This window comes from Cetorhinus maximus, chromosome 2, assembly GCF_964194155.1.
Source record: "Cetorhinus maximus chromosome 2, sCetMax3.hap1.1, whole genome shotgun sequence".
NCBI classification, from domain to species: domain Eukaryota; kingdom Metazoa; phylum Chordata; class Chondrichthyes; order Lamniformes; family Cetorhinidae; genus Cetorhinus; species Cetorhinus maximus.
The window spans coordinates 31,428,126-31,444,197 of record NC_135880.1 but is presented as its reverse complement, the minus strand read 5'-3'; the positions used below and the strand labels follow the sequence as shown (position 1 = coordinate 31,444,197).

At 42.8% G+C, this 16,072-nt stretch overlaps 1 protein-coding gene across 1 annotated transcript in view; it reads left to right on the top strand.

Moving 5' to 3' along the window:
* The window catches only part of lrp2bp (LRP2 binding protein), a 54,633-nt gene extending 40,382 nt beyond the window's left edge, over positions 1 to 14,251 (top strand). The window contains exons 6-8 of the mRNA XM_078557424.1: positions 4,231 to 4,454; positions 12,869 to 13,034; positions 14,222 to 14,251. Coding sequence (XP_078413550.1) covers positions 4,231 to 4,454; positions 12,869 to 13,034; positions 14,222 to 14,251 — 420 coding nt within the window. The remainder of the gene's footprint in view (positions 1 to 4,230; positions 4,455 to 12,868; positions 13,035 to 14,221) is intronic.
* Positions 14,252 to 16,072: the final 1,821 nt, after the last annotated feature.

Genomic DNA, 16,072 nt, shown 5'->3' with positions numbered 1-16,072 from the left:
AGCCCGCCTACACGGCTCCTACGCCTATTACCCCCCTGGCGCCTCATGTCCTGAGTTCTCCTTCTGATTCTTTTGATACTTGACCGGACTGTTCTGGGGTAGGCTTACTGCACTAACTACGGGTGGTAAATAAATATACTCACCCACTTTGCAGAGCCGTCCAAAGAATCCGATCCAAGTATCCTGCTGACTACGCCAAATTGATGTGGTATCTTTGATGGACGGACCACAGGAGATTCAGGTACAGGTTACGATCGTTTATTCGAGCAATTGCAAGGAGGGCATTATCTCAATACAGCTTGAGACAGTACTCTGCTAAACTACAAGTGTTCACCACATTTATACATTATTGGTCACATACAAGAACATCCTCCAGATTCCCATCTTGTCAACATGTAGGTTTACATTAAGCAGACAAGTCTCTGGTGCAAAGGTACATGCATCATCTGACCCTACTTTCTCCCTGGCGACCTTTCCCCTATCTCCACAATGACCATCTGTTCCTCCCTTATTTACTACAAACAAACCCAATCTTGGTTGTTTTTCCAACCTAAGGCTCCAGTCTGACTCCCAAAACACCCAATCTATCATAGTTTCATTTTTCTTTGTCCAGTATGGCCTTGCTGGTAATCACAAGCTCTAAGGGTGTGCAAGGTTCAAATCTCTCTCTATTCAGCCTGACATTTAACTGTTAATTGCAGGCTTCGCATGCTTAGATATTTTAGGTAATCCCAGAGACCTTTAATAGATTCTTACTGCATCCCTATACCTTTTATCTTGTCAACATATATTTCTACTGTACCCTTATATTTTCCCCCTAACAGGATCTTATATGTTTCAATCAAGTTACGTCTTATTCTTCTAAATTCCAGCGGATGCAAGCTTAGCTGTCCAACCTTTCCTCATAAGACAACCCTCCCATTTCATCTTCATAGCATCTTTAATAATAGTTTCTAACATTTTCCATAAGATAGATGGTAAGCTAACTGGCCTGTAGTTTCCTGCTTTCTGTCTCCCCTTTTTGAATGAAGGAGTTACCTTCGCTATTTTCCAATCTAATGGAACCTACCCCAAATGTAAGGAATTTTGCAAAATTAATACCAATGCATCAACTATCTCACTAGCCACTTCTTTTAAGATCCTAGGATGAAGTCCATCAGGACCCGGGTACTTGTCAGTCCACAGTTCCAACAATTTGCTCAGTACCATTTTCCTGGTGATTGTAATTTTCTTGAGTTTCTCCCTCCCTTCCATTTCCTGATTTACAGCTATTTCTGGGATGTTACTTAGATCCTCTATAGTGAAGACTGATGCAAAATACCTGTTCAATTCATCTACTATCTCCTCATCTTCCCTTATTAATTCCCCAGAACTCACTTTCTATTGGACCAACGGTCATTTTGTTGACACGTTTCTTATTTTAAGTATCTGTAGAAACTCGTACTATCTGTTTTTATATTTCTAGCTAGCTTTCTCCTGTACTCTTATTTTTTTCCTTTCTTATCAATCTTTTGGTCATTCTTTGCTATTTTTAATATACTGCCAAACTTCTGACCTGCCACCCATCTTTTCTTTAAGATTGATGCTATCTTTAACTTTTTTAGTTAACCATGGATGGTAGGTCCTCCCCTTGGAAATTTTTCTTTCTTGTTGGAACATATCTATTCTGTGCATTCTGAAACATCCCCTTAAATGTCCACCACTGCAACACTATCGAACTATCCCTTAACCTAAATTGCCTGTTCACTTTCACTAGCTCTGTTTTCATGCCCTCATAATTGCCCTTATTTAAGTTTAAAATATTAGTCTTAGACCCACTCTTCTGTCCCTCAAACTGAATGTAAAATTCAATTGTATTTTGATCACTGCTACCTAGGGTTGACTTCACTATGAGGTCATCAATTAATCCTATCTCATTGCACAATACCAGGTCTAGTATAGCCTGCTCTCTGGTTGGCTCCAGAACATGCTGTTCTAAGAAACTATCCCGAAAACATTCTATGCACTTCTCATCTAGGCTAACTTTGCCCATCTAGTTTTTCTAGTCTATATGTAGATTTAAATTCCCCATGACTATCACCGTACCTTTCTGACAAGCTCCAATTATTTCTTCCTTTATACTCTGTCCTGCCATGTGGTTACAATTAAGGGGCTTGTACACCACTCCCACAAGTGACATCTTGCCTTGATCATTTCTCATCTCTACTCACACTGCTTTGACATCCTGGTTTCCTGAACTTAGGTTATTCATTTCTAATGTGCTCATACCATCACTAATTAGAGCCACCCCTCCACCTTTTCCTTGCTTTCTATCCTTCCTAAATGTCACCTAGCCTTCAATATCCAAGCTATGTCATCCTGCAGACATGTCTCTGTAATGGCTATCAGATCGTACTTAGGTATTTCTATTTGCACTTCAGTTCATCTGTTTTGTTTCAAATGCTACATACATTCAGATAGAGCCTTTAGTTTTATCCTTTTATTATTTTTGTAACGTCTAGCCTTGACTGCTGACTTACTCTTAGATTTGTACTCTCTATTCCTTCCTGCCACATTCTGTTTATCATTTCCCATATGAATACCTGTCTCTCTTGCCTTGTCTCTACTCCTTGGTTTACCACATCTTCCACAGATTTGATCCCTTGCCCGCACTATTCAGTTTAATGCCCGCTCTACTTCCCTAGTTATGTGCCTCACTGGAACTCTAGCCCAGCACGGTTCAGATGTAGACCATCCCAACGGTCCAGCCCCAACTTTCCCCAATAGTTGTGCTAGTGTTCCACAAACAGAACCCACTTCTCCCACACTAGTCTTAGAGCCAAGCATTCATTTCTCTAATTCTATTTGCTGTATGCCAATTTGCACGTGGCTCAGGTAATAATCCAGAGATTATTGCCTTAGAAGTTCTGCTTCTTAATTTGGTGCCTAGCTGCTCATACTGACTATGCAGAACCTCCTTCCTTGACCTGCCTATGTTGGCACCTACATGAACCACGAAAACTGGATCCTCCCCCTCCCACTGTAAGTTCCTCTTCAGCCCTGAGCAAAGTCCCAAACCCTGGCACCAGCAGGCAACACAGCCTTCTGGACTCTTGCTCTTTGCTGCCAAGAACTGTGTCAATCCCACACTTACCAAACTATCTTCATACTTACCAAACTATTTGCAATGAGTAACTTTCCTCCTCTCCCCTAATCTTTTGCTGCTCTCTGATACTCAGGCCAAACTACGCACTTTACTACTCTATCACCAGCAACCTCTCTGTGGCCCTATTTTTTTTCCTTCTGCTACCTCCTTTAATGTTTAAAATCACCCCACCACTCAATCCAAATTCTCCAACCTTTCCTTCCATTAGCCACACAATAAATTTCACACTGGAATAATAAACTTCAACCTGGCACAATCTCCTTTGAATACAATTTCCCATATAAATACTATGCTCCAAACATCCTGCCTCGTGACACTGCTCAATAATCACCAACATAACTGAAACCTTCCCTAGGCACACAAAAAAACACAGTTATAAAATGCTATAAATATTTTTACATTTATCTTTAAATCAAAAATACATTTAATATTGATTGCACACATACAAAAATATGAATGGTTACGTTGCATATATTTCTGGTGCACAACTTTCTGCTCTGATTTCCAAGAATGAAATACTCTGGTCAGGCTGCCCATGATTTTCTGACATGTGTGGCACATATTATTACATAGGATCTACAGCACAGAAACTGACCATTTGATCCAATGAGCCTATGCCAGTGTTCATACTCTACATGAGCTTCCTCCCATTCTCATTATCTCTTCCCACCCTAGCCACTGACAATATCCCAGAAAATTATTCATGGTTAAGAACACAGTAATGAGGAGGATACTTTCCCCTCCAACCATTACATGGGGGATTTCACTGCAGCAGAAAATCCCTGCCCAATGGCTGTATTGCTTTTAAAAAAGAATGAAAATTACAAAATGCTTTAAAAAAAGAAAATTAAATAATAAATCCGAGTAATACATTAAGTAGAAAACATTTACAGTTGAATTATTTAAAAAGTATAATCAGAACTGCAACATCTAAACCTGAATGGCAAGTATGTGCATGTGACGGCTACAGTTTTCAAAGCTGAGGGTTGCCGTGGCTGCCCACAAATTTTAATTCTGTTACAGCCTCATGCGGTAGTATTTTGTCCTAACAATGGTACCATTCTTATGTGCTTCCCTTTTTCTAGGCATTCTTTTGGCATTCTGAAGCCTGTGGCAATGGAAGTCTAGAGTCTCAGGGTGCATTGGGCTTACTGTACCTCACTGGACAGGGTATTCGTAAGGACGCACACTCAGCTTGGGTTTGCCTGAAGGGAGCATCAAGCAGAGGCAATGTTTATGCTCAAGGTCACCTAGTTGCTTACTTCTACAGTCGTAAACTATACCATAGCACTGTTGAACTTGCTCAAAGGTAATAAGAATGATCAAACTATTTTTTTGTCAACATAACCATACAGAAATATAATAGTGCCCAGAGAATACCAAACTGCCTCCTGGACAGAAAGACCAATGATCCAGCAGCAATTCCAGTTTTCTGGCCAAAGCAGCTCCAAGTATTGAAGGTGAAATGGACAATTTAATTTATAAATGTGGAGAATGACATTATGCAACAATAGTTAACATAAAATCCATTAACCTGCAATGTTGTTTGAATCACGTTCCCTTTGTATAATTCATTTTTATTTTCTTTATTTTGGCAGAGCTATACAATCTTTGTTTGTCCACGTCATCAGCTCAGTCTGCTCGTACCCTATATAATATACAAACATATACATGTCATGACCAAAAGTGAGAGAACATACCTGCTGTTGAGCCTCTGACAAAATTGGTCTCATGGGAGTTTAATTCACCCGGTGCATTTCCTTTAGCAGGCTGCTTAATGTATTTCCTGATTCTCCTACTTTAGTTCGATCCAGTTATTTTAAAAAAGGGTTCCAAGTGCATTTAAATCGCACCGATATCTTTGATCCCAAGGAACTGACTAAGAAGTAACTAGTGAGTTTAACGTAGCACAATCAAAAGCATGATGCATAGATGGATCCAAGTACGCCATCACATTGTACAAGCAAATTCGGGTAGTCAGACACCCTGCACATACGGTACGCAGTCACCCTGCATGGACGGACCCGGGTACACAGTCACCCTGCACGGACGGATCTGGGTACACAATCACTCTGCACAGATAGACCAGGGTACACAGTCACCCTGCATGGACAGACCGGGGTACACAGTCACTCTGCACAGATAGACCGGGATACACAATCACTCTGCATGGACAGACCAGGGTACACAGTCACTCTGCACAGACTAACCCGGATACACTGCCACCCTGCACGAACAGACCCGGGTACGCAGCCACTCTGCACAGACGGACCCAAATACGAAGTCACGCTGCACAGATGGACCCGGATATGCAGTCACGCTGCACAGATGGACCCGGATACGCAGTCACGCTGCACAGATGGACCGGGATACGCAGTCACGCTGCACAGATGGACCCGGATACGCAATCACCCTGCACGGACGGATCTGGGTACACAATCACTCTGCACAGATAGACCAGGGTACACAGTCACCCTGCATGGACAGACCAGGGTACACAGTCACTCTGCACAGATAGACCAGGGTACACAGTCACCCTGCATGGACAGACCAGGGTACACAGTCACTCTGCACAGACTAACCCAGATACACTGCCATCCTGCACGAACAGACCCGGGTACGCAGCCACTCTGCACAGACGGACCCAAATACGAAGTCACGCTGCACAGATGGACCCGGATACGCAGTCAGCCTGCACGGACGGACCTGGGTATGCAGTCACCCTGCATGGACGGACATGGATACGCAGCTACCCAGCACAAACAGACCTAAGTACACAGTCACTCTGCACAGACAGACCCGGATACGCAGCCACCCTGCATGAACAGATCCGGGTACGCAGTCAGTCTCCACAAATGATCTTGCATACGCAGTCATCCTGCACGGAAGGACCCAGGTACGCAGTCACCCTAATCCAAAATGATAATACTTAATTGGCAAGGGGCCAATTTCAATGGGATGACAGCGGATCTGACCCAGGTAAATTGGAATCAAAGACTGACAAAAAGCTTGGAAATATTGTGAACTGTGGGGGGTATAGTGAAAGACATCAGAAGGACATGGACAAGCTGGTGAAATGGGCAGACACATGTGTAATGGAGCTAAGACCTCATACTCTATATTTTTATAAAATATATAGATATCCTCCTGGCTAATTTCTAAAATTTTAAAAACTGGACAAAGAGTTTAAAAAGATTGAAACTATGTTTGCCTGTAACCCTGAACAAAATGAACTTTCTGGTAGTATCAGAGAAGATGGCACAATGATATAAATGCCATCTACATTTCATAAACCAGACTTTGCCACTGGAGTGTTCTTGTCTGCTAGGACAACCTCCTTTCAAATTCTTAATGGTTGGAACATTAACAATCTCAGGAGACCAGACAAAGGAATATACCACCCTTTGTCAAAGCCAAAGTGGAGAGGTGGGAGTCATGTGACATGAACCCCCCGAGCTGAGAGAACCAGTCATACTGTCTTGCTGGACTGCAGAGCAGGCTGTCATTTTTCCAACTACAAGGCAGCAGCTCAAAAAAAGGGCTCTGTGCAGGTCTGAATGCCTGCCCCACCCCCCCCACCCCCACCATCTACACTGTTCAACTGGGTCTTCTGAACTCCTATACCATTGCCTACAAAACTAATTCATCTCTCTGTGCCTCTCTCATCGTGGCAGTCATCCCTTCCGGAAAAGTGAATTATCCAGCATCAGTTTTCAACCTGCGGACCTCTGTGAAGGATTATTCCATTGGACTGTGATTCTGAACTCTGGACTCACGTGAAACAATAATTATTTGCTCTATGGTCTTTGTCCTGTAAAGCTTTACTTTTCTATCCCTCTTTTATTGTATGAATGCACAGGGGTTAGGTAGTGACACCCCCCCCCCCCAACCCCATGTTTTTAATGTGTGCAAATAAACTAGCCCTCTGAGTTTACCCCATCTCAAGTTTGCTGTGGGGCTATAAATAAAAATTGGATCATACCAAAACTGAGGGGTTGAGAAATACGCCACTGCTTTTAAAATCAAAATCAATACACCTTTCCGTTTACAGATGGGTGATGAGAGGAGAAATCAGGGCTGTTTAAATAAAATCACTCCTGTCTGTAACACATGGCAGAGAAGTGTTACATGATACATTTTAGTAGGAAGAATAAGGAAAGACAATATAAAGGATGCAATTCCACAGGGAGTGCGGGAGCAGAGGGACATAGAGATCTATGTTCGCAAATCATTGAAGATGGCAAAGCTGGTTGAGAAAGCAGCTAATAAGGCATATAGAGTCCTGGGCTTTAGAAATTAAAGCATAGAGTACAAAAGCACGAAAGTAATGATGAACATTTATAAGACAAGGACAAGGATGGGCCAGAAATCAGAGTTCTAAATTGGGGGAAGGCCGATTTTAATAAGATCAGATATGATTTAGCCAGAGTGGATTGGGAGCAGCTATTTTTAGGTAAATCTGCATCAGAGCAGCGGGACTCATTCAAAAAGGAAATAGGGAGAGTACAGGGCCAACATATTCCAGTAAAGATAAAGGGTGGGACCTACAAATCCAGGGAACCCTGGACATCGAGGGATACACAGGATTGAATAAAGAGAAAAAGGGAGGGTTATGGCAGATACCAAGGGCTCAAAACAGCGGAAGCCCTACAGGAGTATAGAATGTGTAGGGGGGAACTTAAAAAGGAAATTAGGAGAGCAAAACGGGGACATGAAAAAACATTGGCAGGTAAAATAAAGGAAAATCCAAAGTTATTTTACAAGTACATTAAGAGTAAGAGGATAACAAGGTAAAGAGTAGGGCCCATTAAGGACCATAGTGGTAATTTGTGCGTGGAGCCGGAAGACGTAGGTAGGGTTCTAAATGAGTACTTTGTATTCGGTGTTCACAAGTGAGAGGACGATGTGGGTATGGAAATCAGGCAGAAGGACTGTGATATAATTAAATGAATTAGCCTAGAAAGGGAGAAGGTTCGAAGTGGTCTGGCAGGCTTAAAAGTAGATAAATCTCCAGGCCCGGATGATATGTATCCCAGGCTGTTGAGTGAGGCAAGGGAGGAGATAGCAGGGGCGCTGGCAATAATTTTCAATACCTCTCTGGCCACAGGAGAGGTGCCAGAGGACTGGAGGACAGCCAATGTGGTAATGTTATTCAAGAAGGAACTACAGGCCATTCAGTCTAACCTCAGTGGTGGGGAAAGTATTGGAAGCAATTCTGAGGGACAGAATTAATCTACACTTGGAGAGGCAGGGATTAATCAAGGACAGTCAGCATGGTTTTGTTAAGGGGAGGTCATGTCTGACCAATTTGATTGGATTTTTCAAAGAGGTGACCATATGTGTAGATGAGGACAATGCATTTGAAGTAGTCTACTTAGACTTCAGCATGGCTTTTGATAAGGTCCCGCATGGGAGACTGATAACAAAGGTAAGAGCCCATGGGATCCAAGGCAATTTGGCAAATTGGATCCAGAATTGGCTGAGTGGCAGGAAGCAGAGGGTGATGGTCGAGGGGTGTTTTTGTGACTGGATGCCTGTGTCCAGTGGGGTTCGACAGGGATCAGTGTTCCTGTTTGTGGTATAAACAATTTAGACTTCAATGTAGGAAGGCTGATCAATAAGTTCGCGGATGACACGAAAATTGGTGGGGTGGTAAATAGTGAGGAGGAAAGCCTTAGATTACAGGAGGATACAGACGGGCTGGTCAGATGGGCTGATCAGTGACAAATGGAATTTAATCTGGATAAGTGTGAGGTGATGCACTTGGGCAGGACAAACAAGGCACAGGAATACACGATGAATGGTAGGACCCTGGGAAGTACCGCGGATCAGGGGGACCTTGGTGTGCATGTCCACTGGTCCCTTAAGGTAGCGGGACAAGTAGATAAGGTGGTTAAGAAGGCATATGGCATACTTGCCTTTATTAGCCGAGACATAGAATATAAGAGCAGGGAGGTTATGCTGGAACTGTATAAAACACTGGTTAGGCCACAGTTAGAGTATTGCATGCAGTTCTGGAATCCACATTATAGGAAGGATGTGATTGCACTAGAGAGAGTGCAGAGGAGATTTACCAGGATGTTGGCTGGGCTGGAGAGTTTTAGTTATGAGGAAAGATTGGATAGACTGGGGTTATTTTCCCTGGAGCAGAGGAGATTGAGGGGGGACATGATTGAGGTGTATAACATTATGAGGGGCATAGATAGGGTAGACAGGAAGGAACTTTTCCCTTTGGGTGGAGTGATCAATAACCAGGGGGCATAGATTTAAGGTAAGGGGCAGGAGGTTTAGAGGGGATGTGAGGAAGAATTTTGTCACCCAGAGGGTGGTGGGAATCTGGAACTCACTGCCTCAAAGTGTGGTAGAGGCAGATACCCTCATAACATTTAAGAAGTATTTGGATGTGCACTTACGATACCATGGCATACAAGGCTATGGGCCTAGTGCTGGAAAATGGGATTAGAATAGTTAATACTTGTTTGACCAGCACAGACTCGATTGGCCGAAGGGCCTTTTTCTGTGCTGTAGACTTCTGTGACACTCTTCGGTCTCAACTGGAGTATTATGACCAATTCTGGGCACCACATGTCAAGGAGGAAATAAAGAGAGTGCAGTATACTTGATAGTTTGGAGAATCTGGGGCTGTTCTCCTTGGTATAGAGAAGGTTGAGATTTGATTGAGGTTTTCAAATTCATCAGGGGTCTGGACAAAGTAGTTAGGGAGAACCCAATAGCGGAAGAATCTGAGGATACAGATTTAAGATGATTGGCAAAAAAAAACAAGGCAATATGAAGAAAAATCGGGTAGTTAGGATCTGGAATGCACTACCAATAGTGTGGTGGAGGCAGATTCAAGGGAATTGGATAATTACCTGAAAGAAAATAAGCTTTGAAGGACTAGGGGAAAAGTCTGGGGAAGCTGGACCACCTGAGTTGCTCTTTCAGAGAGCCGACACAGACATGACTGGCTGAACGGCTGTTACCATTCTCAATTCAATGATTTCAGTTACACTATAATCTGTTATTTGCTTTTGCTTACTTAGAATTTGGATATTTCAAGATATTTATATGGCTTGTGATATGTGGCAGTATATTCAGATTTTGTATTAATCCAGTGATGTAAGGATGAATGACTGGAATTGTTTAATTGTCACTTTATAATTAGCACAATCTTCAATCTGTGGGTTTACAGGATTTATCTGGTTATCACCAATTACTTGAGATTTTCATTTAGAGTATTGGTATATTGTTTATTTATTGTACCATAACCATTTTTCCAAATTCATTTGGCTCAAATTTAAATCAGGGTTGATCAATATTTTACTAACTGTGGGATATTATCATAAACATTTTCTGCCATCTTCCATAGCAAAGGGAATCACCATGTCTGCTTTCTACTACGTCAGATGTCTCCAGGCATCCAATCGTCTCAGGGGACGATGGGCTATGCCGAGGTGTGTGTCACTTCTGGATTGAACATCTTCTGTTGTAGCTGTAGAGGCCAACTTGTGAGTGGCAGTCCCTTTCGCAGTTGGCACAGATGAATAGCGTTGGCCCGAGGTCGACTGATTTTTTTTTTCCACCGGGCTCTTTCTTCCGCCATCTGGCCATTTCTTTTACCCTCTGCTTTTTCCACACATCTCCTGACTGCTTGTCTCCACGGACTTCAGTCAGCAGCAAGGACTTCCCATGCATTGATTCTGATCCTGGTCAACTTGAGGTCTCACTTGACAAAATCCTTGTAACGCAGGCGCGCTCTCGTGCCAATAGCAAGCTCACCACCTTTGGGAATGCGGCCATCATGCATTTGGCTCACATGACCCAACCAACGGAATCGCCGCCAACTCAAGAGGACAAACGTGCTGGGGCTCCTTGCACATTGGTATATTTCTGGCTTGCCAGGAGATCCTGATTATTTATCTCAGGCAGCAAAGTGGAAGCTGTTCAGTTGCTTTTCTTGGCTGGCATTCATTGTCCATGCTTCGTACTGTAAAGGAGGGTGCTGAGAATACAAGCTTGGTGCATGCAGAGCTTTGTATTTGTAGTTAGTTTGCTGTTGCTCCACACACTTTCTCAACTTTGATATGACAGCTGCAGCTTTGGCAATCCTGGTGTTGATTTCAGCATCAAGGAACAGGATGTTAGCGATTGTTGATCCAAGGTATGCAAAGCTGTCGACAAGTTCCAGAGTGTGAGTGTCATGGAAGGTGGAGTCTGCACATCTCAGCCCATAACTTTGGTCTTCCTGATGCTGATTGTCAGTCCAAACACCTTGCAGGCCCGGGAGTACCATTGCAGGCTGTTGCATTACGCATGTCTTGAGGCACAGATCTTTCCTTCCAGCAGAAACACAAAAATTCTTGGAGATGCTGCTGCAGCACTGGTTTTTGACTTTTGATGATCTTAGGTCGAATGCCATTGTTTCCTGGGACATTACCACTGATGAGATGATCAATCCCTTATCGAGCTGTACTATAGTGGGCTTGCTGTCCACCTTCTCCATGACAGGAAAGTCTGGAATGACGCTCAAGTGACAACATTCTGCATTGCATAGAGTTCGAGGTAATGCTCCACCCACCTTTCCATCTGCTTACTAGGTTCAGTGGTGATCACCCCTGTCTTGTCTTCAAGAGCTGATTTGCTTTCTTAATTTCTTCTTACATCCTTCTAGCATCCCTGCATTCAGCAGCAGATTGAATGCTGTTGCAGAGTTTCAATTAATATTGATTGGTGCAGTGCTCTACCAGACTGGTGAGACTTGATTCTGGCAGCTCTGAGATCATCTAGGTTTTGTTTACTGGGGACTTGCTTGAGTTCATTACAGCTCTCCACTTGGTTGCAGTAACTGACTGCACTTCAGTCCAACAAGCATCAAATCAGTCAATATTCCTCTGATCACTTTTCTTGTACACAGTGATTGCAGAGTTAATAATGGTGAAATGCAGATGATCTCACTTTCACACTGCTCTCTGGCCTTGGGTGTTGCACAAAAGAGCCTGCTCGAGGACATTAAGGAACTCTTCGGTCCTTTCTGGGTCAATAGTATGGTAAACGTTGATCTGAGGCTGACTTTTCTTCTTGGAGTGGTACAGTTTCCTTGGCAGCAGCTTGACCTTGTTACACACCAGGAGGTGGTTACTGTCACAGCGCTGTGATAGCTACAAGTGATGAGGACACTGTTGAGGATGGTCCATCTGGTGGTGATAAAGTCTAGCAGGCCCCAGTGGTGTGATCTCAGATGTCCCCAAGCCACCTTGTAGCACAGCTTGGTTTGGAAGTAAATGTTTGTCATGCAGATCCATGGCAACAGCTTAGCTCCAGCAAACTCTGTAGGGGAAAAGGCAGGGGAGCAAGACTAGCTGAGTTGCTCTTTCAAAAAGCTGGCACAGACATGACAGTCTGAATGGCTGTAACCATTCATGGTTCAGTGATTTCAATTACAGTATAATCTGTTATTTGCTTTTGCTTATTTAGAACTTGGATATTTCAAGATATTTATGTGGCTTGTGACATGTGGCAATATATTCAGATTTTGTATTAATCCAGCAATGTAAGGCTGAATGACTGGAATTGTTTAACTGTTGCTTTATAATTAGCACAATCTTCAGTCTGTGAGTTTACAGGATTTATGTGAGATTTCCATTTGATTAGATTATTGATACATTGTTTATTTATTGTACCATAACCATTTTTCCAAACTCATTTGTCTCAAATTTAAACCAGGGTTGCTCAATATGACAATATCCCACGAATAGCAAAAGAAACTGATTGTCTGCCATCTTACATAGCGAAGGGTATCGCCATGGCTTCTTTCTACTACGCCAGATGTCTACAGTTGGGTTTAGGGACACAGCAAGATCAGGTGGAAGCCAGAAAGTACTATTGCAGGGTAGGTTCTAAAATGTTGTTACAATGAATCAACACAAATATAATTTCATCCCATGTACAGATTTTTTTCAGTACGAGCTTTATTGGAATTTACTGCCTATTGTGTAATGATGAGAAATCAGTTCATAAGTGGGAAATGCTGCATGACTCCTGACTGCTTCAGTTATATTGGTCTGTCCCACAATGTAGTATAAAGCAATTACTTAACGTTTTGGTTGAGTATGTGCGTGTAAAATGTAAGAATGGATGTGTTGTCGTTCGGACTTTTGCATTGGAGCCAAAATAGACGAAAGATACTGCATTATTATTCTTATGATTTTTATGCAAACCACAGATTAATTAATCCAATGGGTTAGCCAAGAGGTTGCTGGACTGCAGGGGGTGGTGGGGTGGGGGAGGAGATGATGACAGTAACACAATCTCTCAGAATCCATTAAACTATCCTCTCCAGCAACTTTTAACTGCTTTTAACTGAAATTTTTAAGTAAATTTTCTGACCTGGTATTGGTGAAATATTATGCACCCCAGCAAATAAAATTCCGTTCTCTGAGAATGTTACTCCACGTTCACTGAAAATGTTAGCTCTATGTTCACTGTACTGCAGCACCTATTTTTAACTTATGCTAGTAATAAGGGTGACCCGGACAAGGCTGCATTTATTGCCCAACCATTCAGAATGTTATACAGGATACGTTATTGCACCACACATTGAAAGGAAGGAATATCTAACCTGACTATCAATGCTTTTTTAATCCAAGGCAATTAACATGGATCATGATATAGCAACTGACCTGCAATTTCAAGTTATAATGGAAAGAATTTAAGAAGCAACCATTGTGATGAAGACCTCGAATAGACCCTGCTCCTGTGGATTATTGTGACAAGTATAGTTAAGCTACAGTTTTTCATCATGTAGTTCCACATCATTTTGGAAACAGGAACTTTCAGAACTATCACTAAGTGCTGAGTAAAAAAGACTTGTGATTCCTGAAAAACATCTTCAACTCCTTATTGCTAAACAAACAGGAGACAGGGCTTCATTGAAGTGTAGGGTGTCCTCATCACAGACTCCCAGTGTAACAATTTAAACCACATCAGAATTTTGTCATATATTGAAAAAAAAGTCCTGCAATACTTGAATAGAGAGTTTTGGCAGCTTTTGCTTAAAAAATTCTGATGTGCCAACAGATAAGGAGCCTAGAATTGGAGCTGACCTAACCTTTGATCTGGAAAAACATCCTCAGGCATCTCACAGAGGCATAATCAAAAAATGGAGACCAAGCCAAAGGAGATATTAGGAATGTTGGCTAAAATGTGGCCACAGAGTTGGACTTTAAGGATGCTCTTAAAAGAAGAGCTAAATGGAGAGGGTTTATGGAGGGAATTCCAGAGTTTTTCAGGCCATTGCGGATATGGTCAACAATGATGGGGCGAAGGAAGAAAGAGGTACAAGAAATATGAATTGACAGAATGGAAGAGTTTGGGGGCATGGTGAAGTGGGGCTGGGGATGGTGGCAAGTAATGCTTGAGGAGACTTATAGATAGCAAGGCATGAGGCAATGGAGGGATTTAAACAGGAGGATTAGAATGTTCAATTTGAAACACTGGACTCAATGTATGTCAGTGAGAATAGAGATTAAGGGGAGTGGGATTTTGTGGGATGAGTTGGGTAGGGGATGAGAATCCAACCAGAGAACTTTAAAACATCAAATTTGGATGTGACAAACATAAAGGTTTCAGAGGTAGATGAGCTGAGGTGGGGATGTTATGAAGGACAAATAGGCCTTTAACAGTAAATGGTGGGCAGAATTTTACAGTCCCCTACCAGTGGGCTTGTGGGGGTGGGGGGGTGGCGGGGGCCGTAAAATTCCCCAGTGGCCTTCCCACTGCCCTGACCTATATGCAGTTTTACCAGGGACGGACAAGGCCTAGCTCTGCCTGCCCTTGCCCCAAATGAGGCCCTTAAGTGGGCAATTAATGACTACTTAAGGGCCATTTCCTGCCCAGCCTCAATTTTCAGGCTGGTGGGAGGAGTTTGAGGGCAATGGGAAGACCGGCAAGTCACCTCACTCGAGCCTCAGAGACATAGGAGTTGGCGGCGGGGGGGCTCCCCATGCCACACATCCCTACCCGCTGTGAGTTCACCCATACTTACTTGATCCTGACTCCAAGGTTTTGAATCTGGGGACTATAGTCCCAGTCCAGGCCACTGCTGCTACTGGCACTGCAGAGCTGCTGGCCAATCAGGTTGGCCAGCAGCTCTTTGAGGCAGAACTTGAGTCCCAAATGATGGGTGCAAGTCTTGAGCCAATTAACCCCCTAACTGACTGCTGGTATCAGTGGAGATGCGTTCCCACTAACTCTTCATCTGAAAAATCCTGCCCATTGTTTACATGTAAGCATTCAGAACAGTAAAGACAATAGTTCCTGTACTTTGTGAATGTTTAAGCAAGACAGTGTGCAAGATCATGTGATGTCAGCAACTTACTGCCACATCACCCTGATGTGCACTGAAATGAGATTCACTGATCACCCTAACCCGGTCCACTTCAAGACTTGAGCTCCTAGTCTAGACTGACAATTTCATTCTAGGGATTTTAGCTGAGCCATTAAATAGAACTCCTATCTTCTAGCTCAAGTGGTGTAACTGATCCTATGGCACTATTCCCAATGTCCTGGCCAGGCTGAAATGTCCTCATCCACCGTTACAACAAAGATCATCTATTTGTAAGACCTTGCAGTGTATAAATTGGCTGCTCTTTGTCTACACTGCAATAGCTTACATTCTTGTATAATGCTTTGGGCAACTGACAAAATTTTCCTATAGATGCAAGTTCTTTCTTATTTTCAAAGTTGGGTAGATTCTTTTGAGTGTTTCTTCAAACAAAATATCTATGGAAATAAAATGTACTTAAGATATTATGTGGCATTGTCTAAAGATTAATATTGTGACAGCCATGGGATCTCCCCAAAGGGTGGTTGGAATGAACATGGGCAAAACAGAAAAACTGCAGTACCAAAATAAAAGGGAAAACAAAG